Here is a 27,982-nt window from a genome sequence, read left to right as displayed (position 1 = left end):
AGAAATTCAGAAGATTTATTCCTCGTTTGATTCAGATGCTCTCAGGCTGCAGAAGATCTCTACAAAGCTGCCATTATGGTAATAAATGAATGTGTATCATCGGAGAGAATGACACCCTCTGTGTGACCTACTCTGAGTAAAGTTTGAGTCTGATCGTGTCAAAGTGTTTTTTCTTTAAGTCGCTGAAATAAGCGCATACACAGCCGTATCTGTTTTAAGTGCTGTCTGCAATTTGAGCTGCAAACAGAAATTCAAATCATCAATTTAGCTCCAGAATATTTTCATGATTCATCAATTTATCTTTTTTTTTTTTTAGATAGTGGAAAATCTCACTGCAATTTCCCAGAGTCCAAAGTGAGGCTTTAAATTGTTCCCTTTTGTAAAGTTTGTGTTTCAAATGTAATCAGCTATAGGTGTGTGTGTGTGTGTGTGTGTGTTCAATAAGAGTTGATACCGTCAAGACAAGGTTTAGCATCCATACACTATGAGGAAGGTTTGAGTTTTGTCAGCATACATCAGTGTGTCTCAAGTTTAAAAAAAAAATCAGTGTTGATTGAATTGAAATTGAAGTTTTGAATGTAAATGCTGAGCTGCACATTAAAAAAAGTATCCTCTCATTTTTTAATAGTATTTTTAAAGAGACAAAAACAACACCAACAAGCAGAAAATTCCCTGTGACTCCCCCCCCCCCCCCCCCCACCACACACCTTTTATCCCCTTCATGTCAGTGCTGAATCTGAAATCTTTACCTGCAAAATCTTCAGGGTGTAATGCTCGGTGTTTAAGAGCTGGCGTTCTGACGTTTTCTCTGCAGCTGAAGAGACATTACTTCAGTGTCTGAGGCAGAAATACATCAATTGTCTTTTCCCCTCTGCTGTGTGTTGTTGTGCATGATTTACACTGACTTTTCAAATGGTAAAAGATGCTGTATGGAAATGTATTTAGTGAGAATGCAATAAAATACCCCTATACAGTTCATTACGGATAAGAGCACGTCCCATCAGAGGCAAACATGAGTAACTTACCTTTTCATATATGTCGATTAAAACATGTCGGATGCCTTGTCTTGATTTATTTCATTCAATAATCTTTCCATTAATGTCCAACTGTCGCAACACAAAACCTCTCGAGTCGTGTTTCTGCTCTCCAGAAAGTGCACAACATGAAGACGTCTCCTTCAGGCTCATAAATATAATTCATCTTTTAACTGCCTCTGACTTTTATGTCTTCAGAATTTATTTGAGACCAAATGTTGCATTGTGCACATCTGTAGAGGCATTTTCTTCAATTGGTACTTTTGGTATTTTCACACTCCTCTAATTTCTCTCGTTTCTTTGTCTCTGAAAAACACGTTGGATGAAATGTTTTGTGTTTGCATGAATCTGTTTTGAAGTATTTAAATGTGTAGAACAGCTCTCCAGCTGCATTTACCCAACCTGACTCTTATCTGCAAACATGTGTGTTTTGTTTTGTATTTCTGTTTTTTCTCTTTGTCAAAGCAGATTGCAGGTTCGTGTGAAGAACGTAAGATCTCACTCCTCGTGACTGAGAGCCTGTTCACACTTGGTCCTGAAACATCTCAGACATAATAAAAAAAAAAAAAGAAAAAACACAAGCAGTGAGTCCAGAAACATTAGCGCCCACGCCTGTGTCTCACAAGTCTCTCTACAGGTAATGTATATGTTTTTTCACAGGCTACCTATGGAAAGAAAAGGTTGCCATGACTAATATCCACATAACTAATCACACTGTTGAGGTTGCAGGACAAAGTCATGAGCTTCCTGCATCAGATGATTCGATATTTTCCTGCAGTGTCATTGGTCGGGATGCTTCAAGTTCAATCAGTATGACTAAAAGTGGTATGAGGGTTTGTTTACGTCTGTGTTTAGCACCGTGCAGATTTGATCCTGTAGCCACACATTCACACATATCACCTCTTTGGATCTGAGATTTGTTCAGGTGTTTTTCTGAAGTTCTTATTTTTTTAGCAACATATGGCTGAGGACTAAAGCATCAAGACAAGACTTCATACTAAAAACACTCCTGGTGTTGTAAACTGCAGAACAGCCTTAACCCCTTTCCTCAGGTCTGCCCTCTCTGTCTGACTCCTATATTTAATAATTGTATGTTTTTGTGATTTTAAAATTTTCCATTTTAATGTTTCTTTTTTCCTCTGTCATGATGCTTTTGATGTTTTGTGTAAAGCGCAACATTGTTGTTGAAATGTGCTATATAAATAGACTGCCTTGCCTTTAAGTCCCGCCTCAAAACTTATTTTTATATGTTAGCATTTGAGTCCTCTGGTCCTGAACACACCATTTCTATCAGGTTCTCTTAACTGCCTTCTTTGTTGTTGTTTCTTTATCCTTATAAATGTTGTAAAGTCCTGTATGTTGTTTCTTTAATGCATCGTATAGCACTCTGGTCAGCTGCTGCTCTTTTTAAATGTGCTGTGTGACTTGCCTTGACTTGTATTTGGGGAAACAAACAGCCAACAAAAGAAGGTAAATAAATAAACATCATAATAAACAGACTCCTCGTTCATTTCAAGGAGACAAACTCAGAAGGCGAAATAACAAAGCTGCTCCATCCATCAGTTTGTAGTCTGTTGATCTGTTTTCATCTGATCTGTGAGGTCATGTTTGAGAAACGTGAACAGTCATGGGAATAAAAGTTGTTACCAGCAGCATGTGAGCACTGAGCTCAGCCTGTGGTATTAATGCAGGCTCAGCAGAATCCCACCCTGTGTCGCACCTCCCTGAGGACCGGAGCAGCCAGTTCTCGAGCCCTGCGTGCCCCCTGATCCAGCACCTCCTCCAGGTGAGCCCTGTCCCCCCTCAGCCTCTCGATCTCCTCTCTGATGGGCGTTAACCTCTGGATCACAGCCTCCGTAACCAGCTTCTTGTACTCTCCCGTGTCCAGCCCTCTGGCCTGCTGCACCGCCTCCTCCACGCCGATCAGCGCCATGGCGGCGTGGATCGTCACCAGGTTGGACACGCCCGGCCGCGTCTCGGGGTCAAAGGTGACTTCGGAGGTGAAGTCGGTGACGGCGCGGCGGATCTTGAGGGCGATGTCGTCAGGAGAGTCTGTGACGGTGACGGTCGCCATCGCTTGAGGGTCAGATTTTGACATTTTTGCAGAAGGATCCCGAAGAGACTTGACTTTTCGTGTGGAGCCTGCGGACGGAAATGAGAATGAGAGATTAAATCGTTTGATGTGAAAAACAAAATGATGCAGCAGCAGATTGATGAGTTTACCAAATCCAGAGTTTCTCAAAGCCTCACAGGAAAAATGTAGTCTGTTAAAAAACATGCAACAATCCAATATGGCCATCACTTAAATATGATTCAAATATAGATTGAAGCAACTCCTTAAAAAAAAGAAGAAAAAAGCTCAGTCCTTCAGTGGTTTGTCCATGACTGATGTTCAATCAGAGCGTCTTTACGTTCAGACCTTTTTTGTCCCTGGAAGGGAAATTTGATTTACAGCAGAGGGTCAAAACCTGGATTGTAGTTTTTCCTTCTCTTGCAGAATTCAGCATTTTGATTTCTATCCAATTTGTTTAAATTGATCTCAGTTGTTTTAGTAATTGATTAAAAGTGTATTTAATGTGCTTGTAATCTCATCTGCATTGGAAATGAGGAAATGTCCTTTTGAGAATAAATAAAGGTTTGAAAATTGAATTGAAAAACACATTTGAATTTATTTATTTAATAGGGACAATTCAATTTAATATAGTTTCAATACAAAGCACGAAACTCATTTGCTGCATAAAGAGTATATAGCTAATTTCCAACTCGTGTACATATAAAAAGACAGACAGACAGACAGAGCAACACGACCTGAGGGAATACAACCAAGAAAATAAAACGTAACCGGTAGAAATATAAATAAAGTGCTACAGCGCTGAAGGAAAGTGTGGTCAAGGTTTAAAGAAGATTACGTTCATTTTTTTTTTGCATGAGACCACGACTGCTAGTCACAACTCACGCAGCGCCGTGTTTGTCAGAGTCTTTGTTTATGGAAAGAAGAGATGCAGATCCTGAGTTTAGCGTGAGAAGTGAAGAGCAGGACAAGAAAAACAACATTAAATCATAACGGCATACAATGAAGTTTGGGGCTATATGTAAGAAAATGGATATTAAATTACTTTATTATCTAAACATTTTAAATCACAATCTGTTCCGTGACCTCGTGCTCGACTGTGCACACAACTTGTTCTCTCTTTATTCTCATAATATTCAGACTTTATCCTCTCAATCTCTCGGGTTATTCTTCTATAACATGGCTCTATCCTCTGTAGTAATGAAGAGAATAAATCACTGAAACTGTAAAAGGAGATGACAACCTTTAAAATCTGATTAAAACCTTCAACATACCCTTCAATCTGTCCATTCATTTTGTGCAGATCATATTATTGTGATATTTAAAATGGTGAAAGTATTAGCTAGCGGAGTCTTAAAAAGACTTTTCTTTGGAAAGAAGTTGAAATATAAGGAGTTTTCTGTAAGAGTGAAAAGCATGTTTGCCCTATTTGAGTTTTTTCCTTTTTTAAAAATGCATTGTTGGATTTCAGCTGGTGAACTTGAGTTTTTATTAAAAGTGAGACGATAACTGGGATGAGAGAGTGAGGAATGACATGCAGCAAAGTGCCAGGGGTCGGAGTTCAACCGGGGTCGCTCACTTCGAGGACTGTAGCGTCTGTACATGGTGTATACAACATAACCGCTAGGCTAACAGACGCCGCGATTAAGAATAACATTATCTTTACATGAAGTCTTTAAACTCATATGAGCAGCTGGTGTAAAAAGCTAAAGACACACAGTCTGCATGCAGGGACAAAAGAAGTGTGTGTGTGTGTGTGTGTGTGTGTGTGTGTGTGTGTGTCAAACATCCCAGTGTGAAGCAGACGTATCTCGGTGTGAAGTGATGAAACAGACTGCAGGAGCCTGGATTTCCTTTCCTGTCTGATTTATCAACCTCATCCTTCCACCATGTTGCCAGACTGAACTTTTTCACATCTTCTTCTACTCTTCCACATCCTCCCACATACTCCGACCCACAACCTCATACTCATCATCGTCTTTGAGAAGTCTTGTTTCATTCAAATACAAATAAAAAAAATCTTTGGTTGGTGGTGACTGGCAACTCTTTGGTTTCCAAAGACAAGAAATAAGGACACACACACACGCACACACGCACGCACGCACGCACGCACACACGCACGCACGCGCGCGCACACACACACACACACACACACACACCAAGACAAAAAGCCTCTCAGAAGTCATCACGAGGACATCGCCCCCTGATCTATTATCACTCTATTATTGTGATCGGAGAGGAAGACGATATCTCTTTAATCAAAGCTGCACTGCACACATGACTGACTCCATCTTGTGCTTTCATGATGCTGATAATCAGCGAGGATGAAACCCCGAGCATGTCCACCATGTGTGTGTGTAAAACTGTCGGTACAAACTGGAGGACAGAGTCATTTCAAATATAAATAATGTCAGCCTGTAGGAGGACAACTGTGTCCTCTAGTTTACCACTGGATGGGTAAAAAAAACAAACAGGACTTTCACCAAGCTGGTGAACTGTTGAACTGGCTAATGTAACTTTCTGCTGATAAATAAGAATGCAAACTCAACTTGAATAAAATGAACGAGGACAAAACTTTAACACGCTCCCTCGTATGTGTGAAGATGTTTGTGGCATGAGACAGGTGGGATCTATCTTAGAACTGCCGTCGATGTTGTGCTCGGCCTCTGGTCACTTCCTGTCAGCACCTGTGTGTCCAATAAGACTTAACGCGGTTTGCTTGCACTTCCTGACGTTGTTTCCTCCTCTCTGGATCCTCACTTGTGTTGTACTTACTCTCTGATTCCTCATCATTTGGGATAAAAACGTCTGACAAATGAATTGTAGGAAAATGATTTCAGACTTTACAAGCCACCCGTGCACACTGAATGTTTTACGACGCATGACAGATATTTTTTTCTTGAAACTTGTTTTATTTCTAGGTTCTTATTTCAAAAAGGAGCACACTCAACAGTGAGACAGTTTTTAAGGTGCACGACCGCAACTCGACTAAAGAGAGACAGAAGAGTGTGCACACTGAATGTCCTTCAGACGATCTGTTATCTGGTGGAGCAGCAGCGTACAGAACAGCAACGGACGCCTTTCAGCACAAAGCCTTCATCAACACCGCAGTGTGCTGACTTTTTCTGTCTCTTTAGACTTTTGATTTGTCTAAATGTATTTATGTTCGGAATGAGACGAGGTGACACGGCTCTGATGTACCAAAGGAACTTCCTGTAGAGGATCATTAAAGTATTAACCAAACTTTGTCTGAAATTGTTCTAATAAATAAAATTTGAGGCAATCTGATACAGATGAAAAAGGATAAAAGAATGATGGAGATTTAATTTAGGAATCACAGCGACCCTCTCTGAACTAATATGTGGAAAAAAAGCTTCAATACAACGTGTTATAGTCCAGATGAAACATGTCATTACTCGAGTTAAATGAATGTGATCGAAATGGAAAAAAATAAATAAACTTAACTTCTACTGAAGCTGTTTCTTCAGGGAGTTTTAAAGGAGATTAGATTGTTTCGGAGGATTTTGCATGTATAAAAAATACATTTGAATATTTTGAATGCAGAAAAAAACAGAAAATAGAGCAACAAAATACTGGACCTAATCCTTAACTCCCGTAGATTTAATTTATTTTATATTCTGTAGCTGGAATTTAAAAGTCCGTACTTGCTAAAAACGGATCGTGCGCACGTGTGCTGTCTGGCATGAACACGTGTGTGTGTGTGTTTGTGTGTGTGTGTGTGTGTGTGTTCTTACTGAGCAGGGCGGCGGGTTCAGGGAACAGATCTCCGTAGCGGTTGTTGAAGATTCGAGCGAGATCCTGAGCCAGCTCTAAATGTTGGACCTGATCCTCTCCGACGGGGACGTGAGTGGACCTGCGAGACGAGACCCGAGAAACACGACGTGAGCGTCATCTCCTCGACGAGAGGAGGCGGCACACACTGACAGCACCGGAGATAAAACACACAACAGGATGCGAGCATAAAATTGGACACACTTGGAGCAGACTGTTTCGGCGTGGGGTTGGAACCCCTGCGACTGTCAGTGTGGAGGAAGAGCGCCATTAATTCAAGCTTTAATAAAACCCAGAGAGCGTTAGAGATGAGCCTCTCTGCTGCTCTGACCTTTATTCACAGGAAATTAAGTGTCGGTTGTTTTATGGTTCAAAAAAAGACATCAGTCATGTCGGTCATTTTTAATGTGGAGTCATGAAACCATCCACTTCAGTTATTAGAAGTTTAAGAAACACTGAGCACCAGAAACATGGACGCTACAAACACGGCGTGCTGACATCTTACTTGTAGAGCAGAATATCGGCGGCCTGCAGGACAGGATATGTGAAGAGACCAACGCTGCCCTCGTTCTTCTGTTTGCTCTTCATCTGCAGGAAAAATACAGAAGAAGGAAAAAAAAAGTACGAGTTCAGAGAGAAGAGATAATAAAAGAAGAAAAACTGAATACAAAATAAATAGAAACACACACACAGGGGGATAGACTGACTGGAGTTGACCCCCCCCCCCCCTCTGAGGGAGCCATTCTCACTCGTACGAGCTATAGCTTTCCAGACAAACGTTGCACGGGTGAGTTCACGTGCCATGTTTCCACCATGTTTAAGATCCACTCGTGTGTTGGGTAAACTAAAGGTGTTTTCTATGAAGCAGTGGGGAACCTTTCTGGCTCCCTCTCTCTGCCTTAGCATGTATTAAAACGGCATGACGCCAGGGGAAAAAAGAGCCCTAATTGTTGACTTTTTGAGAAGTCTGGCAGGTGAAAAAGAGAAACTAAATGATAAAAACAGACAACAGGGATGCTGGATGGATGCCGGAGAGACAGAGGGAGTGGAAAAAATGGAACATTATTTACAACTATTAAAGTGAAGTCGAGCGCAGTCTTTGAGTTTATAGCAGCTTGATTGTGAAGCAGTGAGGGCACGAGGGACGTGTGATGCTTCAAATCAATAATAAAGTATAAAAGGAGCCGGTTTCCGCCTCTCAGAATACTTCTCAAACGTTTTAATTCACATGTACAAAAAGTCGATTTTAAAGCTAGTCTAAAAAAGTGTTTTATTTCTTTGTTTGTTTCTGCCTTGAATCTTAGACTATTTCGAAGTTGTTGTTGTTTCTGGTAAATGCATGACTGTGTCGTCCCCACAACCACCGCCGTCCTCGTTCATGCACGGCCTGCTCCGACCTCCACCTCAGAACACAGAGGAGAAATCATTCCTGTATCTTATCACATCTCCCTCTATCCCATTTTTCTGGGGTCTTTTTTCATGCTTTTTGTAAAGCGGCTCAAGCTATTTGTTATGAGTTGGTTTTGTAATAAAGATTGATTGACTGTAAATGTTAGTTAATCGCAATAATCCCAACATGCCGTCATTCGTCTCCTTTTAATTTCATGAATATAAAGTTAAAAAAAACTAAAAAAAAACAATATTGAATCCGTCCTGTGTGAATCTTTTATCTGACCTTCCACTGGGGCAGGTGTCGGAGGCGGGGCATGCTGGTCAGACAGCTGAGGATCCAGGAGAGCTCTGCGTGCTCCGACACCTGCAGGACGAGAGAGAGGAGGGAGGGGGCGGAGACTTTCAATGTCACTGTCAGGAAAGAATTACCTGTCAAAATACGAATGGAAAAAACAAAGACACACACTATATGTTAACAGTGCACTTCATACTCCTTACATGTTTCACGGTGATTTTGTTTTTTGAGGTCTACTCCTGGTTTACATAATGATGCATTTTAATTCTGACTCTTACTTGTGTTAACGCGTTTTCTGATTTCTAACCTGCCATTTTTGATCAATGTGATCAGTGTCCACACGTATTTAAGATCATCAGTTAGGAACTCAAACCTGTTCCGTCTAAATTCACTCACAGGAAGTGAAGTTTATCTACAGCTACACAAACACTTTTTGTTGCAGACCCGGCATTTTTAATTAAGAGAGGCAGACATTGTTGCTGTGTGGTTTGTAATTTGTAGTTTATTTTTGACTTTCTCATTTATATACGTCATTCTGCTCGGCTGTGCATTCATTTAATTGTCAGTTGTGAAGGCTGGGTGGGACTGGATTACAGAAAGTATTCAGAAAGCAATAAAAAACAAACATACATAGTATATACATGCCTATCTATACACAGACATCCTATAACGGAGCTGTCCTTAATTCAGCCCAGACACAAAGATAAATGCTCCACCACAGAGGAGAGATGGATCCTAGGAATCAATTAAGACAACACATTAAACAAACACAGATGAGGGGATGAGGGGATGAGGGGCCTGCTAAGGAGACAGCTGTAGGGCAGGAAGAGGGTGACTCCCTAACTCCTCCAAGTGGCAGAGAAGAGAACTGCAATCCAGTCTTTGCTTCTCCTCATCTCAGTCACTCCTCTTACAGAGACAGGTGCGTCTGTGTACACGTCTGTGTTCACTGTCCACACAGACAGCTTTAATGGCAATAGGAGAGACACACATGCATTGTCAGTGTAGATCTGTTGTTTCATTTTCAGTTTGTATGTTTTTCTTAATTTGATACACCTTGAAATGAATTTGCTGTTGAACACACTGTTAACTACCTGCTGCATTATGACAGCTTTAATAAGATAAGAGATAAGGAGTTCAAAATAACATCTCTGTTGGGGTGGGGAGAGAGGGGGGATTATAGAAGGAAATATACCGTCACTTTCTTTGTAACCACAAGGGACTCCTGCTGATGACTAATTTTGACTTTTTCTTTGATTGTTTTTGGACTTTTAACGCCTTTATTGTAGAGACAGGACAGTGGATAGAGTCAGGAATCTGGGCATGAGAGAGAGTGGGGAATGACATGCAGGAAATGAGGAACAGGTCGGATTCGAAACCTGGGCCGCCCGCTTGGAGGACTACAGCCTCCGTACATGGAGTGCGTGCACTAACCACTAACCATCACCTCATATTAACTGATTTTTAACAGACAAATAAATAAATAGTATTTTACATACAATGACAGCTTTAATAAAAGTACAAAAAACAACAGGAGTTACATATAACATCTCTGTGTCAGCATTTTGTGTGTGTGTGTGTGTGTGTGGGGGGGGGATTATTCAAGGAAATCTACCGTCAAGTGAATCCTACTGATGACTAATGTTGACTCATTTAACAGACAAATAAAAGTATTTTATATAAAATATCTTCTACACATTAGAGTGATTTATTAAGCCATTAAACATATTTTTACATTTTAAATGTATTTTTAACCAGCTGTGGTCACTTTGGTGGTTATAAATTAAGTCACAGGGGGCGCATTAACCCGTAAAGCTCAGGGGTCACTGCTCTGTAAGTTTTGTGTTACACTGTACATCAATGTTCTTTCATTTGCGTTGTTGTTGTTCTTTTCTGTTACTCTCTGTTGTGTGTAAAGTGCTTTCGAAATAAAGAACTATTTAGCGATAGTCAGCTAATAAGACAGTAACAACTCTTACTGATGGATTAGAGTTTTAGTTTAGCTGGAGGTGATTGATTTGTTTATTGAATTAAATTAATTTTAAAGTATTCCCTGTTGGATTGAAATAATTTAACAATAGCAGCATGTTGTGGGGTGGTGGATAAATGAATCTGGATGCAGCGCTGCTTGTGCATCTGGCGGCAGTAAATAACCAGCGACATATCCGCTTTCATGGAGTGAAATGTGTGTGAGGATGCAGGAAATATCCTTCTGCTCAGCAAATTAAAGTTTATGGACGCTGGTTATACTGCCATCCCTTCTCTCTCTCTCTCTTTTTTTTTTTCTCTCTTGTTGCTTGAAAAGCATTCTGGGGAGCGTGACGTCAGCGGCAGAGAGCGGGGACATAAAGAAGGATTTCTGGAGAACACGTAGGGGGTCGGTGTTCATTACATACTGCGGACAGACAAGAGATGGGACAGATGTCGATGACAGCGCCCAAAGGGATGGATGTGGTTTTGAGGTGCAATAAAACTTGAATATTTAAAAGCTTGGGAAGAATGCATCACAGCGATAAATATGCTAATGTTACGGATGATACGCGAGAAATCCTCCTCCTTCTTTCAGGATAATTCCATAAAACCAAGAAGATTTGTGGATCTGCCGTTTCATTCACTTCCTTTTTTTGTGCAGCCGAGTTCAGCTCAGCATCAGATCTTCTCTTTTTTTTTTTCAATGAAGTTGAGTATTTTCTTTGGGCAGTCGTCGTATTTTTACATGTGGAGCAGGCGTGTTCGACAGGAGGGTCGCCCTCGCTGCCAAGTTATGTGGCATGAAGTTAAACGGGAATAAAAATAGGACTGTGAGTGAGTGAGAGTGTGTGTAGGGGAGGGGCGTTTGGCAGAGAAATTCAGATGGACTGAACTTAACTCACACACAGACGTTCACAGCTTGTGAGAAAAGAAAGAAAAGAAAACACACATTTTATGGAGGGATAAGCAAACAGCTGTTCTGATTCCCTCTCCGTCCTCACAGTGAATGTAAAGAAATCCTGAAGAAATCTGAGGTCTGTTCTTCCTCGTCCTTCATGTGGCCAGAGCCAAAGGCTTCTTAGTGGTCTTGAGGCTTAGTATATTTTTATAGCCCCTGTGAATTTGCAGAGCGTACAGAGCAGATAAGAATCAGGAGCGATCAAATAAGCGGTTTCGGGGGGCCGTCCCGCATGTCAGCAGGTAAACATAACCGAGTCGACAGAAGTAAAAATAAACAGCCAAAGATGGCCGACCGTCTCCGTGGAAAAACTTGGAAAGAGACAAGAAGCTGCATTTGAAAAGAAAAAGACATATTGATTCATAACACTTTCCTGCTTTAAAGCTTGTCCACTGCAGCTCTGATCATTTTAAGATCTCTGTTAATTTGAACTATGTTAATGTGTGAAAAAAGGCGCTTACATCAGCTGAATATGAGTGCACAAGCATATAGTATGTTACAAATGAGTGTTTCATACTTGATCTTGTATAAAGATAATGCTTTTCTACTCTAGAAATGAGGATAATTCAGTTTTCTTTGTCACTTATCTGCAACTTAAAGTTATTGTCATTGTAAGGCGATCATTTCCTTCATTAAAGAATTGATTGGTTGGCCTATAAAATGTCTGAAAATGGAAATCAGTGTTTCCAAAACTGAGTTGCTGTACTCACTTTTTCCCATTTCAATGATGAGTGAGCTATTGGATTCACTGTTGCAGATCTACTCAATTGTAATCGTTATAGGGGCTCATGTTTATGGCTTGACCAGCTGGTCCTGCTCACCCGAGACTGCTGGAACAGAATGGCCCTCTCCGGGTCGATGCCACAGGCCAGCAGGCTGGCGGCCATGTCCAGTATGTTGCTCCTGAGCTGGGCCGGGTCCTGAGGCTGGGTGATGGAGTGCAGGTCCACGATGCTGTACAGGACTGAGGGATACTGGTTCTGCAGGGCCACCCAGTTCTCCAGGGCACCCAGGTAGTTACCCAGGTGGGGAACCCCCGTCGGCTGGATCCCAGAAAACACCCGTCCACCTCCTGGAGATTCCTGATAAAGAAGGTGAATATATCCAGGGTAGATTAATTTTCAGATTTTAGATATATGACATTTGTCTGTGAAAAGTGCTGTATAAATACATTTTCCTTACAGAGGAGGAGAGGAGAGGAGAGGAGAGGAGAGGAGAGGAGAGGAGAGGAGAGTTAGTTTTCTGGAGTGGAGGGTGGAGGTGAAAAGGTGAGAAAGTCACAACTGGAGAGAAGCCTGCAGGGACTAAAGTGTCAGTGTTAAACTCTTGGCAGGTTGGAGGCCAGCAGTCGTCATGCTTGTGTTACCGTGATGCTAACTTTCATGGCTAGCACCTCTGTTCTCTCCCAAACACATCCAGCACAAAGAATGCATCACCTCAACGGCCAACAATAACCATTAACATCCATTCAGACGACATCAAGGCCTCCGTAACCGAAACAGGAAAAAACACTGAAAGGCAGAACCACAAAAGTAGATCAAATTTACGACTGAACCTACGGCCCATCACAGCACCAACATTGTACCTGTAGATTGGATAGCAGCTGCTTTTTTGACCCCTCTGAAAGAAAAAGTATGAAGACTAGTTCTGTTTGACTCTTTGGACAAACATTGTGTTTCTCTTTCTGCACAGCGCTGCCGGCCAGACCGCCTCATTTCTTCTGGCATCGACCCACTCCACTGAACATTGGCTCTTGAATGGCCCTGCTGGAACACAGCTTTAACCACCGCTTGTGGCACCAAGCACCACATGATACAATTAGAGGGCAAGCGGAGCGGCACCTGTCATGAGACATGAAACCGCAACTGCATAGAAAATGTTGGGCTTCTTCACCGAGGAGGTTACACAGTAGATTGGAGTTTAGCAGAGCAGGAAAAACACAACGCGTACAATGTAACTTGGTGTTTTGTTGGGCAGCTACAAAGACAAAGTGCTTGGCGCAGAATGAACTGCTGGCCATGGAGAACAGAGTTAAGTTCCCGGTAGAGGCTTGGCAGGGCACTTTGACTCACAGGTGAGAAGGTGGTGAGGGATCATGTTGTACGTACATCTTAAACCTCCACATGCACAAAGGTAGAAGTAATAATATCCACAAAAATCTAGGATAAAAAATGGGCCAGCACAAACCATGACCCATCAAAAAAGTGTTGGTATAAAAGTAAAACCTTTTGGAGGGGAAAATGGGTTGTTGTCAGAGAAACCATTGAGGAAAGATTCGAGTCAATCAAGGAAAGTTGTGTACAGAATATCAGATGTAAAAAGTGAAGATTGTGCTTCAATTTAGCAACTGCACTCAGGCACAGGGATGCTTTCGTTTAGTTCCAACAAAGGCATAACAAAACACGCAGACACATTGGTTGCAAACCGAACATTTTCACAAATCAACATTTCTTTACCAATGCTTGCCCTAGATTGAAAAGTACAGAGAAGGTTATTTTGGGGAACATGAATGTCTGTACAAAGTTTCATGGCAATCCATTCAATAGTTGATGAGTTATTTCAGTCTTGACCAAAGTGCCCATTGACCAATGAAAACTGCCATCCCAGCACTACTCTGTACATGACTGGCAGTGCAGTGTGCAGTTTGATGAATCAAAGGTATAGTTGAGTTGAACATTTTGCCAACCCAAACATGTCGGCCATATCTTTCTGTCAGAGCCACAAGGTACCAATGAAATGGTGCCATGAAGAGGGATAAGGAGGTCGCACTTCTTGTTCCATTTCAGACTGAACAGGCTACTAATAACTTGTTCAGACCAGAGCAAAATGGCAAAAGTTTGAGATTCTGAATGATTCACATAATCCTGTTCAGTAATTTAACTTTGACCAGCTGAACTGGAAATGCAAATGCTAACTTTTTTATGTTGACTTTAACCTTATTGTCAATTTAAAAAAAAAAAAAGAGAGAAGAGGTCGACAAAAGCTTCAAAAAGTTATATCCATCAACTACAAACTTTTGATTCTCTGACATAAAAAAAATATACAGTAAGTCTTGAAGCAGATACTGTTACTATCAGTTGATCACTTTGAAAGAAAACGACCGGCCACTCGAATGAGGTTAAGTTGGTTTTAGCCGGACAGGAGAAGTGTTGAAGGGTTGTAAACAACACCAGCTGGACAGAGGAGCCCATTTTAAAAACGTTCCCCCTGGAAACCCATGGGATCTCAGTGTTATCACCTCAGATCTGACTGCCGATTATATGTTCCCCGGCTGCACTCCTCAAGGTTATCATAACTAATCATTAAAACCTGAAGCTTTCAGAGGATATCCTCTTCAGTCACTGCTGAGAAAGCGGTTATCTTGACAGCTAGCTGAGCTACATCACATTCAATCTGGCTGAGGGACAGGCTGTGCACCGCCTGAAGATCAGATAACAGCTGCTCTCTCACCAGTGTGGCAGAGAGCGTCCCCATCTCTTGGCCCTGAGAGATCAAATAACAACTGTTCTGAGGCCAGCATGGTCCACAAAGTCTCCATCTACTGGCCTGAGGGAGCCGATCACTGCCCTGTAAGAGAGAGGCAGGAAGGAACTGGGTGCTTATGTCATTACCGACGGGGTAATTGCACTGGAGTGCCATTGATGCTGAGAGCCTCTTAAGAGGTGTCAGGATTGATTTGGGTGTGGACGGGGCCCCGAGTCTGGCTCATGTGTGTTCTCACCTCGAGCTGACACGCCAAACGCATGTTCCCCTTCTGCTGCAGCCCCCAGGGGAAGCCATTAGCCATGCAGACATGGTAATAGTGTCATTTGAGCCAATCGAGTGTCAAATGAGAGTCAACGCCACGGCTAACTAGCCACTGGGCAATTGCACCAGCGTGCATAATGCTGCTTCACCACACACCTCCATGTTACTGTTGGTCAGAGGAAGGTGTCTTTAAACATGTGCCTGTTTGGTTGGTCTGGAAGGTAACCCGTGGAACTATATCAACTGCTGCACGATGACAGAGGAGACGGGAAATGTTGTAAAGCAATTAATGTCGGTAATGAATACTGCAGTGTAAGGCCAAGAGTAATAAAATATTATCATCAAGCATACTTCGGCGATGGATGAACAGTATATCTAACCGGTGAGTTGTTTATTTTAGGGCACAGAACTGTTGACACACTGTTCTCTGACGGTTGAAATATCCCAAGCATGTCGTGATTCTGGCCACACACCAATTGCTTGTGATGTCACAGCAGGTGTTTGCCTTTGATAACTAGTGATGGACCCCTGCTGCGACATGAACGATAAGGTGTTGGCCAACTGGACAAACCAGGACACTAAAAACTCTTCTTGCTCAGTGATGGTAAGACACTTTGAATTTGAAAGTTTTGGCAGCAATGGAACTAACTGTACCATATAACGTACAATCTCATAATTTTGAGGCACATCAACAAAGTCTGTGTACTTTTTAAGAATAGTTTATAGAATCTATAAAAAAAAAATATATGGAAGAATCTAGCAAAATTCTAGCACTTATAGGGGCTGTATTTAGGTAAAGTGGGGCTTAACTAGCATCAGCAAGCGTACATGCTGATCTGGAGTCAGTGTACGCATGGTGAATGTCTATAAATGATGATTAGCCCTAAAATGAAAGTTATTCTGAGTCTGTGAAAGATTAAGTCTTCCAGGCGTGTGGTCATAAACTAAAGATTGGGATGAATGAAATGGTGAACCTATAATTGCTCTAGGTTCATAGTTGACCAAACTTAAAACAATTGACTTGTCTTACACAATTTCATGGCGATTAGAGATGCACCGATTCTGAAAAATCAAGACCACTAGCAAAACGTGTATAAAATAATTTAGCTGATTATTGGTTTTGGTAGAGATGTTTTATTGGCTCTTTATTATTCTCCATGTCTGTTTTCAAATGAGCTTTGTGATAGCCAATGTTCAACTGATACATTGGAGCTTCCTTAATGGCAATCCATGACATTTTAGAGACAATAACTGAAACATATTAATCTACCAGAGAAAGGACCAAAACCTTAAATATTCAACTTCTTGGAAACAGGAACGTTTGTACAAAATTTTCTGCCAATCCAGAGAAAAAAAGTTGAGATATGAGGAGTGAAAATTTGAGATCAATTTCATGACAATCAAGTAGTTCAGTTAATTCACTCTCAAGTAAAACGGTGGACCTCAGGCTGACCAACCAGCTTCCAGGACAACATTGCGACCTCTTGCATATGGCCTAAAGCAGAAATTGGCTAGGTTTTCTTACCAAATTTTAGCAACAGCAGGCTGGACTGGATACTCAAAAATACCTAGTTAAAAACTTAGAAAATACTTTGTCCCCCATGTCAAATTTGAGATAATTATCAGAGTAAAGTCCTTGTGAGCAACATCATCTGCCTTCTCCTATCATCCTCTTACTTCCATCTCATTCGGGGGACGATGACATAAGGCAGACACGGCTTGCTCTTTCCTCATATTTTACATTGACAGAAGCAGAGAAGTCGTATTACATCGTCGCAAAGGTGACGAAAGATTGTTTCATCCACGTCTGCCATGTGCTGCATGCATTACAAACCATGTGTGTGTGACATTAACGCCAACAGCTAGAAGGTTACATACACTAAAAGGCCATGTTTTCACACTTGCGGTACCTTTCCGGGAATATGTGTTCATTTGTCTGCGTGTGTATGTGTGTGGTAATCTCCATAGGGATAGAGGTCATGTACAAACACAGACGTTCTTATTTCCACACGTGTTATAGTCTTTGCCTACATCAACATCAGTAAATCTATGAAGGTGTCCGTCCATATGATTTGGACAGCTCACATCAAGGATCAACACTGGTGGAAAGAAAACTACCAGACAGCAAAACAAAAAAAAAACTACACTGCTGCATCTCAACAGGAAGCAGTATAATCAAAAGGAAAAGATTCACTTCATCTGAGAATAAATGGACTCTTTCCGTTTTGAAGTCAACACTAGATTCCACAAAATCTGGTGCAGGGTCATCATGAAAACACCTTTCCCCAAGTCCATCCTTATTTTAGAACTACTTAATTGCTGGAACTGAAGGACAAGTGTTTCAACTATTATCTAGACAATCTAAGTGAGCGCAAGATATAAAAAAAATGACATCCACGCAGAAGAATCCGTAACAACAACAAATAACAAAAGTGCTTGGACTCGATTTGTTCATAGTTTAGGAGTTTTGTCTTGAATCTATACAAGACACAACAATACATGTATACATTATTAATTATGAGACCGGGTGGAGAATGATCAGACTGAATATGCCAGTATAAAAAGATGTGTTTTGAGATGAGATTTAAAAATGGAGAGAGAGTCAATATTACCGATGTGTGGTGGGAGGGAGTTCCAGAGGTGGGGACCAGAGCGGCTGAAGGCTCTGGACCCCATGGCGGACAAGTGTGAGGGTGGTGCAGTGAGTTGAATGGAAAAAGAAGACCTTAGGTTATGCATAACTTAAATTGCTATGAATCTTCAATTAACATCATAAACTTGTAGAAGTTTATGGTGAGACCATCTTACAAATGGCGGCGGGAGGTGAGGTAGTTGAAAAATGATGTTGTCATAACCCGGTTGGATAACTGTTATGAGATCAAACAGTGCAGCACTTTGGTCCACGAGATCTGGGGGTTACTTGGCTAAATAGGGGCTATGAAGAATCATTGATAGTCTGACCACCAGAGAGGAGAAGCTCTTGGGCATTTGTCCATTAATGTACCAAAAATGCATAGCCTTTTTTAAGGCATCACAGGATGAAATAGTTTTATAAGGCTGTTAATGAATACCATTGACAGTTTTATCATATTCCACATCGACCATATTACTTTGGTTTGTACCTTCATGAACTACATGTACAATAGATTTGAAGCCCCCACAAGCTGCACAAATCTGACTTTTCCCCAGTTCTTATAAAGTGGGTCACTTTGGGTTCCAAGAAAAACATGTTTCCCATGTCTGGCCCTAAAAACTGAATATGACACTCTTCCTGATTAAAGTCTTCATAGGTTGTTCTTTGCTGCCTTCTTTCAGTAGTTCAGTGGTTTTGCTCATTGGACTTCAATGCAGTTTGTGTCACTTTAAGAAATGGTTGTTCTCAACTGTTGGAAAAGAATGTGATGCGAGGGGGTCCTCCATTATAATTATAAAGCAGTTGCAGTTTCCAGCATGTTCCAGCCTTCGGTCTCGCTATATTTGGCGTTATTAATCACAGTTTTGGTTGAGTTAGGACTTCCAAAACAGTCCATTTCTTTTCTCTGATTTGTTCTGGGCTTCTTTTTTGGGGGGGCTAATTCATCATATCAGAGCCAGGGAGTCCTGGAGTGGCCCACTGACATCTCTCTCACCAAGACTCTGATGAGCCGGGGCCAACAGTCACCAACATTTCACCGCGCCAATTTCAACACATCTTGAAACCCGCCTCTTGGAGCATCGCCGCCTGCCCTGCTGTGAATTACCATCAGCTCTTTGTCGGTCGGGGATGAAGTTCAGATCCGACCTTGGCTGCACCGAGATAGGCATGCACATGGAGGATTTTCACGGCTTTCCCGCTGGGTGTCAGACATACAGGATCCAGTGTTCCTCTTCTGTCCTCGGCGCCCCACGCACCCCATTAGCACCGGCATCATGCTGAAATGCACCTTGACACACCTTCCCCCAAACTTCTCTCTATCTTTCTTCATCTCTGTCTTTCTCTTGCTTTGGGACCTGTTAACGCTGGCGACCAACAGAGCTGCACTTCAGTCAGGTACCAAAAAGGAAATGGGGTTTACTGTATTACCCCCCTTTTATCCCTTAAAGCATGTGAGTATCCCGCGTGGGAACACACCACAGCTTGAAACAAAGTGCGTATGACCACAGAGAAAACATGCACGTGCAAAATTTATATAAATTAAAACAAGCAAAAAAAACTAAGATATGGAGAAAAAAAAGTGATGAAGAAGGCGATGTGGTAAAGAAAAAATAAATACAAATCAAAGTGAGACTAAAGTCAAGACTTGTGCTTTTTCTTTTTTTCCTCCCGATGAGTGTGTCAAAGGGGGAGCAGAGGGGAAGGCCCAAAAGGAGCGTTTGATTAAATCTGCGGTTGACGTGTGGGACAGGTGAGATTGATGAGGTTCCTCTGAGTTTCACACTGTGCGGAGAGCAGGGGTACAGGAACAGAACGCTGCAGTGTGGCGGGCCAGGGCTCGGGGCCCGCTCGCGCCGTGGGGTCCCTCGGCTGATTAATGGGACTGGAGGCCCTTCAAAAACAGCACTCCCCGCAGACAGGGCCCGACGGTGCTCCAAAAATAACCAGGCAGGGGGAGGCAGTCAGAGCCTCCAGCACTAACAGGCTGCAGCTTCTGAAGGAACCAGACTTCAATGTGACCTGGGGGCAGATAACCAGGAGGAGTTACTTGAGACAGGAAGCTGTAATATGGCTCATTAGGAACTAAACGTTTAATGGCTCTTTAGCTTTAAGAGAAGTGTAAAACACAAGTGATATGGCATCAACTCTGGTGTCTTATTTCCATATTTCATGAATCTCAGAATTACTTGGTTTGGTCTGAAAAATGTCAGAAATCAGTGAACAATGAAGCTCAATGTTTCCAAAGTCCTCAAGTGTATTGTTATCCACTAGCCAAAAGTTTTCAGTTCAGAGGAGTGACAAAAACAGAAAATGTTCACTTCGACTCCCACAGCCCATAGTGAGCCCAAAGAAATATGAACATTAACGCATGACAAGCTTGTGCTGTGATTTACTGAATTATGTTGCAGAATTAAAACTTGGGCTAAAGATCAACTTTATGCAGACGATCCTGTGATTTCTGTGTTAAAACCCTCTCGGTGTCTTTTGCAATGACAAAGATGAAAACACAGTGTTTTCTCTTGAGTTGATGCTGAGGTCAAAAACAAACGCAAAACATTCCTGTAGTTGAAAATAATTTACAAATCATTCCAGCTACCTAGACCAGCCAAATGTGCCTGAGGAACAGCAGTAATATTAACAGCAGTTTTATAATCTTTCTCCCACATGACCACTGACTTCTCTGTTTAAAGCAGCTTTTCTAACAATATGTCTTTGCAGCTGTGTGCAGCTGGAAAAGCAACGACTAGGCTAACTCATTTTTACTTTTCTCTCTGTTAAATAAACACATTCATGTCAGAGCTACTTGTTTCTGTTCAGTGGGTCCTTCCAAAATTGGTTCAAATAGTTTCATTATACCACTTCCTTCTCCTGTGTTGACAATAGACATGTTTCATTTGATTTCACTAGCAGGAAACAAATGACTGACAGGAGAGCTAATGATACCTGAAAAACCCATAAAAGTCACAACACAGCAAAAAATAACCGGCACACACTTCATAAATTTATCAATATGTAATTATGGTAACACTCAGGGCAAACCTCCATCGGCACTTTGTCTGTAATTTCCCTTTGCAAAGGAAAGTCTCTGTTGACCTGAGTGCAGCTCAATGGCAAAACACCAGATACTCGGTACGTTTTAATTAAAAATGTCAGACGCTCAGGAAAAAGCGCTGGATCAGGCACGGACTAAAAAGGTAGGAAAACTAGCGAGATTCCCCAGGCAGCACTATGAGCACAGCTACAGGTTGATACTGTAATTCAACAAAGCCAGATTTGTCATTTAAAAAAAAAAGAATATGTTGACGTATAGTTTTAAGAAATGGGTAATGTGCAAAGCGCCTGAGTGAGGGCCCTGCCTGGAGAACAACTACGACAAACCTAATTACACAGAGGGGGCTGCTGAGAATTAGCGGGCTTTTCTGACAGTTGAAAATAAATAGGGCAGTTAATGAACGTCCTCAAAGGGGAGGCCATGTTTCCTCGCTCTGGCCGGGCTCTCTCATGTGGTGCAGCAGCCGCTCTAATGGTTTTAACTGACACCCGAGTAAGTGAATTTAGAGCAGAGCAGAACAGAGAGGCAAATTACAAGTCACTTCCTCTTTCCTGGAGTCAACGGCTGACATGACTGATATCAGTCAATAACAGGACCACAGGCGAGGGAGGGCTGGACCGGGAACGCTGTGTTTACAGCTGACATGAGGCTGGATGTGGATGTGAGGCAGCAAGGCAGCAGGACGTATAACTTTCTATTCTAACACTAAATGATGAACATGAAACACTCCAAAGTTATTGGTTGATTCATCAAATATTAGTCAATATTTTCTTAATCAAACAATAAAAGTCAGGGGGACAGGATGTTCACACATGCAGCTTACCCAACCATTTTCAGGAGTTTTGTGGACGTCTAAATAGGGCTTCAAAGTCATTCTATAGTACCTTATACGTTATAGTCATAATAGTAAAGATGTAAAGTGTCTGTTTCTTTGGATGTGAATTAGGGTTAGCCGACTAGTCTAAAAGTTAAGAAAACGCTCAGAAAACCGTAAAAATTAAGCACAATGTATTAAAAAAAAAAAAAAACACTGGATGACAGTGTCTGAAGGTAAAAAAATATATATTTTGTTTGCTGAGTGTAGGTAACGTTAGCGGTGCTAGCACAACCAGCCCTTGCAGGTTAACGCCCACACACCTGGGCTGGTTACAAATTTTTCTGGTAATGTTGTTCAATGACCTCACAGAGCCTTCTTACAACTTTATCGCCATTTTCTCGATCGAAATACTACCAAACAGCGCTGTTCTAATGAGATGCTATCCCCTCTCTGTGCTTGTTTACATCCAGGCTGTAGAGCACGGACAGAAGGCCCAATCACTGGTGCTGGAGTAGAGCCGGGTGGCTGTGTCACAGCTGAGAGTATTGATAATATTATAATTCTGGTGCATGACTAGCAAGAAAGACGGTTAGTCAGCTGGTTGCACATCCCTCATCTTGATGAATTCAAACTGTTAAAAAAATGGCACACACATAAAAACCCACAATAAAATCACTCTTACTGACATTTTCTTGAGATGTGAAAATCATTTATCGACTCTTCATGTGAAAACAGTTTATAAAGCATTTTCACAGCCGTCTCACAAACATGTCAGTCAGGATTCAAAGCACGGTACACAGGTCACACTTCATCTTTGTGTCAGTCCGCTGAGGTTCGGTGACTTTTTAAACACATTTTCCAGTGCAGAAAAACGTCTGACAAGCGTCTTGTTTGACGCACATCACACCTCAGGGCATTGTGAGCGCGCCGCTGTTTGCACTTGGCCTTCCACATTTGGAGAAAATTAAAACAAATGAAAACCAACACTTCATTTCTGATGTTATTGCTGGTAATGAAGCACTGCTGTGATGCTTTTTTCAGCTCCCCCCCCCCCCTCCCCCCCAAACCTCCAAACTTCCTCCCCTCTCGTCGCACACCTCTCCAGCCTCTCCAGAGACGTCCTCTTAACAAAATACAGACGGGACGGCGGTGAACGTGCATACTGTATTACAGCTCATACATCAACCAGCAACGGGGCTTCGGGCAGATGTTTGAGGTTTTTAACTGCAGAGTAATGCAAGAACAGCTCAATAATTAGCACGGTTGTTGTACTGAAACGCACAAGTTATTCTTACGCGTGCCAGGGGACTCGTTGTTTGCCGTAACACCTCATTTGTCCCTCCAAAGCCGCCGTGCAATGATAGAAAGCCCTCAGCTGAGTAACAAAATGTGTTTCTCCGCTCCACTAAAGTCAAAAGGCAAACACAGGGAGTGCTGCTGAGGATGTGACGTCACATGACAGGAAAAGAAATAAACTTCGGACGAGAAAGAACGAAAGTTTTAGTCACGAATTGAAACTTTTTTAGTCCATCATTAAGACACTGACAATGTTCAAAACAGAAAAAGGAGGGATTCAGACTCATGGGGGGACTGTATTACATTTAATGGATTCAACTTTTTTTAATGGAGAAGGGCATTTTACTTCGCCGTGCCTTGTTTAGCTCAACTTCACTTTATGATTTCCTCTACTTCCCAGAATGCATTTCCCCTAGGGATCGGGCAAAACCATGTTCTCTTTCATCTCTTCTGAAACCTTCACACTTTTTGATTTTGAGGTTTGAAGTCTTTGAAAACCCTTTCTGCTGTCAAACTAAAGGCAGATGCTCTAAATACAGCAAACTTCCTGCCACAAATATTCCCGATGTTTGTAACAGTGAGTCAGTTTGAAGAGACTGTAACACTTGAAGGCAATCGACAAATCCTAAAAGTATTACTTTTTCCCTTGCAGATTTGACCAGAAGAGCTGCACTTTGAATCGCCGCCGAAGGGAACCTTTGTAAGATTAAAGCCATGGAAACCTCCTGCTGGTGATTTCCATAAATTTAAGACTTGCATTTAAAATAAGATACATTTTAAAGGAAAATATCATCAGGACAAACAACTGTAACAATACAAAAAGATCAGAACTTGCTAAACCATTCACCAGCATGCCTCTGCTCTGCGTGAGGTTTTTCTTTATAAAAAACTGGCACCACCATGAGTGTTGTCACAACACCAAACAAAAAAATATAGATTCATGAATCTAAGAAAATTCTTGATTTAATAACTTACTAAACTTGTCATAGTTTCTGTGTTAATGTATCTTCATTAAACACAACCACACCAGAGTTCTCTCTAAATGTAATACAGCCTTAAATGAGTCATCATTTATATAAATATTTGATCAATGAATAAAGAACAAAACTTATCATCTTAACAAACATTCAGAGCTAGATTTGAATATTTCACTGTTTAAATAATCAGCATGAGGGACGATGGAGCACAATAGTAAATTAAAGCGTGCATTTTAATAGAAGAGCCATGACAATTATTAATCTGAGGTAAAGGTTCTGTTGATGTTTGAGATGGTTTTAACTCACTAAAACCCTTAAAAAGAAATTAGGAGTGTACATGACACAGACTAATCCTGACATTTTTAAGGCAACACAGTAGGGATGTAAAGAAAAAATCTTGATAAATCGATTCAAAGGTGTCAAAGGTTCACATCGGTACTCTGAAGAAAGAAGCTCAATAATATGGTGAGCGTCCGCAGCTGCAGAGCGAGATTTAGAAACTGAGGACGCACCACCGTCTTTTAAATCGGCGGTGTGGAAACATTTTGGCTTCCCCAAGACAGAAGATAAAAGAGGTGAGAAGATCACAGACGAGACAAAAACTGTGAGCAAATATTAAAAGAAGACAGAGAACTACACAAATAGCACAACCAACATGATGCAGCATTTAATAAATACCAAAACGAGAAGCTCCAATCACCTCCTCTTGTTGAGAGAAAAAAAAACAGACTGACAAGCGGGTTAGCAGCCCCTAAAGGAATATTTTCCAGTCATCATTTATCTACAGTTTCATTTTGTAAAATAAATTGTGAGAGAATCGTATCGTGAGTTGAGTGAATCGTCACATCCCTACAACGCAGATATTAGTGTAATAATTGTGTAGCGTAATAGAATGGGTTTGTACTCATTTTCATGATCAAGGACACACAAAAACAAACTTTTTGATGTTTTGAATTATTAAATTTGGTCATTTGCAGATTAAAGAATAATAGCTGAAAAATGTATTGAAGCTCAGTTTGGTCTGAATCTTCTTGTGTGTGTGCACTCTTGACGTTAGAAAGAAGAAGAATATTGTAAACAAGATATTTGTTATTGACATACAAACTTGTCAGTGCGGTTTGGAGAACAAACTATGTAACTGAGACAACCCTGCCTTAAACATACGGCTTTAAAGACTACAATTATTCTTTATTCATCTAGGTTAGCACACACAGATATGTAAAAAATCAGAATAAAGTAGTACTGAGCCAGCTTTAAATATAGAGTACTACATTTGATGAAAGAATACGTAATACACACCTGATTTATGGCAAAACTCTCCTCTAAATACAGCTCAAACTTGTTGGCTTGCTTGCTATTCTTATGATTCTAGCGACCAACACTATTATGAAACTTGTTTATTAAACCAAATGAATCTCAAACAAGTCATCAACCTGTCACATCACACTTGTATATATAATTACACCAAATACAGCAAGTGTCATCTTATTTGAGTGCCTGCTAGTAAGTCAGGGAGCATCAGCATGTCTTGTAAACATCCTTAGCTAAACAATGGACATGAAGCTAATATATTTAAATATAAGTTTTAAATCGAAGTTGACCTGTTTGCATGATTGTTAATAGTCAACAAGTCAGATTTAACATGTGTTTTTAAGGTTCAAACTACTTCAAGAAGTGTGTGGATGTAAAGACTTTTAAACAGGATGACGTCACGTTGGGTTTTCTTGGGGATAAAAACACAAAAAAGCGGGAGTTTTAATTAAATTGAATTAGTTTCTTGTCATATTTAAAGTTCAAACTATATTAAACTCGTAACCAGGTGTTTAACAGGGAGGGGAGTGAGTAAATAAAGACACTAATCCAGCTTGGTTTCAGTCTGTTTGTTTCAGTCATGCAGACAGACTGAAATCTTATCCAAGCGGAGACATTAAGTATCACACATTGAGGCTGTTTCTGTCCGCAGCTCGTACCTTGTTTCCCGCACATGTCCCAGCGCTCAGTAACCTCTTCGGAGAGTTAAACTTCTGAATTGTCCTGAAGAGGTGTTTGAAATTTGTCCGCACGGAGAGCGCCATCTTGGTTTGTGACGTCGTACTACGGGAGCTCTGAAAGGACAAGAGGCAGAGAATCGCATGTCATTTAGGCAACGCGTTAGTAACTGCGAACAGTATCATCGTGAGATCAGATGTAAAAAGATACATTTCTTAAATAAGCTATGAAATAAAATATTATATAAATAAATGCAGGGACTTTATAATATGAGCATTCAAAAGATCTTCCAATAAACATTTTTAAAACGTATCTCGGTGTTATTAAATGCTTATTTGTAAATGCTTATTCTTGAATTTTGGGAAACAAACATTTTACAATTAGAAAAAGAACATTTAAGATTTTCTTGAGATGGATGACCCTAAGACACAAGCCGAAAAGAGTCGGTCTAGTTTTTTAATAAAGTTGATCTTCGTACTACAAGTGTTGCTGGAGCTTTTTTTTTTTTTTTTTTTTACCTCTAAGTGTTTCACTCTCCATGCACCTTGGTAGTTGGTGAAGTTGTGCCAGAAATTCCTTTGCTTCTTCAGTACTAAGATTTGTATTTTCACCTCCACATATATAATTTTTTTTGACAGTTTTAATCATTTTTAAAAATGACAACAAACAATGCCCTTCCCAGGAATACATGGTTTAATGATTGTACTTTATAGGTTGAGAAAATGCATCCATATTTTTAACCAAACAACTAATAAAAAAACTTCTTGAACAATCAGTAAAAGGTAAAGTCATGAAGTAGAAAACAGCGCTTTATTTATGAGGTCATAAAAGAAAATGTATTTTTTAGTTGTAGGTCATTCTGAAACAACTGCAGTGTTAGAAAGATAATCTTAAAGAATATGCATCAGTGCTGATTTATATACCCAAGAATTCATAAAGTTAAAAACAAACACAACCTTGACCACCTACAGCAGTTTTATGCAACATTCACATTGAAGCAGCAGTAATATTAATCCAAAGATGACGTCAGAATCAGTTCAAATAAATAAATCACTCTCTCTCTTTAAAATTCAGTGTAGCAGAAACACAAATGACAGTAACACCAGTTTAAAAGTGACAGAATGAACATTTCTGTTATAAATGTTGCTGTTGCTTGAACTCATATATTTGCAGGAAAATCATTCCCTCAGTCTTTTCATTTGGACCTTCCCTCTCTTTGCTAAACCATTCACCAGCTGCCTCTGCTCTGCATGCACGTCTGAGCCCTGTGCAGCCTATATGGAAGACGAAGATATACAACTCCCCTGCACCACATGTACAGTAGGCTATAGAAATGTGTCAGACATGTGCGGTTTCCTCTTGTCTGAGGTCTCCATGTTAATTGGGTGGTGTTGTGTCTAGCCTGGTTGCTTCCTTAACAACAGAAATTTCCCAGGGAGCAGCTGCAGAACGCCTCCATACCTCTCCTCATTACAAAGTGTGGATGCATAGGTATAAGTGATTATGCTACACGCTGGGTAAGGTTACAATATGTTTGCAGGGCACACTGGCCGCTCAGACCTCTTGTTTCTCAGACATCTGCTCCTGATTTTTTCCCCTCCATCTTTTGCATCTGGTTGCGTTTGCAGCAACAAAATACAGACTATCATTCCATATTCATTATTATTTCCCGAGGCGGTGAGGCTGGTGGTGCGTTAGATTTAGAGACCTGAGCCGGTATATTCTCTCACGCCTGGGTGATGGGAAGGCTGGTCCGTTGAGCTGAGACTTGAGTTTGTATGCATCCTGGTGTGTGTGTGTGTGTGTGTGCGCCGTCAGCTCCTGTTTCCTGGCCACCCAGTAAAGGTTGGTCCTCCTGTTCTTTGTCTCATCTCTCCTCTTTTTTGTACCACGCATTTCTTTCCCATAAATCAAAAGTCTTGAGATTTGCCCGCCTTTAATTCCTTTATTTATGTG

General features: G+C 41.0%; 1 protein-coding gene across 1 annotated transcript; it reads right to left on the bottom strand.

Annotated features, from left to right (window-relative positions):
- On the bottom strand, nt 1–26,130 carry wars2 (tryptophanyl tRNA synthetase 2, mitochondrial). Its single transcript, XM_061053542.1, has 6 exons — nt 26,008–26,130; nt 12,335–12,595; nt 8,573–8,653; nt 7,403–7,485; nt 6,861–6,979; nt 1–3,176 (listed from the first exon to the last, which is right to left on the bottom strand). The coding sequence occupies exons 1-6, from the start codon at nt 26,110–26,112 to the stop codon at nt 2,728–2,730; spliced, it is 1,098 nt and encodes a 365-aa protein (XP_060909525.1). The 5' UTR covers nt 26,113–26,130; the 3' UTR covers nt 1–2,727.
- Nucleotides 26,131–27,982: the final 1,852 nt, after the last annotated feature.

Source organism: Labrus mixtus, chromosome 13 (genome assembly GCF_963584025.1).
Source record: "Labrus mixtus chromosome 13, fLabMix1.1, whole genome shotgun sequence".
NCBI lineage: Eukaryota > Metazoa > Chordata > Actinopteri > Labriformes > Labridae > Labrus > Labrus mixtus.
Note: the sequence above shows the minus strand (reverse complement) of the source record. Positions and strands in the feature narration are given on the sequence as shown.

Excerpts from the sequence above, each read along its gene's own strand:
- wars2 (XM_061053542.1), bottom strand. The coding sequence starts at position 26,112 with ATGGCGCTCTCCGTGCGGACAAATTTCAAACACCTCTTCAGGACAATT. Across the intron at positions 12,596-26,007 it reads GGACATGTGCGGGAAACAAG|GAATCTCCAGGAGGTGGACG; the intron begins GTACGAGCTGCG and ends CTTCTTTATCAG. Across the intron at positions 7,486-8,572 it reads GACACCTGCCCCAGTGGAAG|ATGAAGAGCAAACAGAAGAA; the intron begins GTCAGATAAAAG and ends TTTTTCCTGCAG.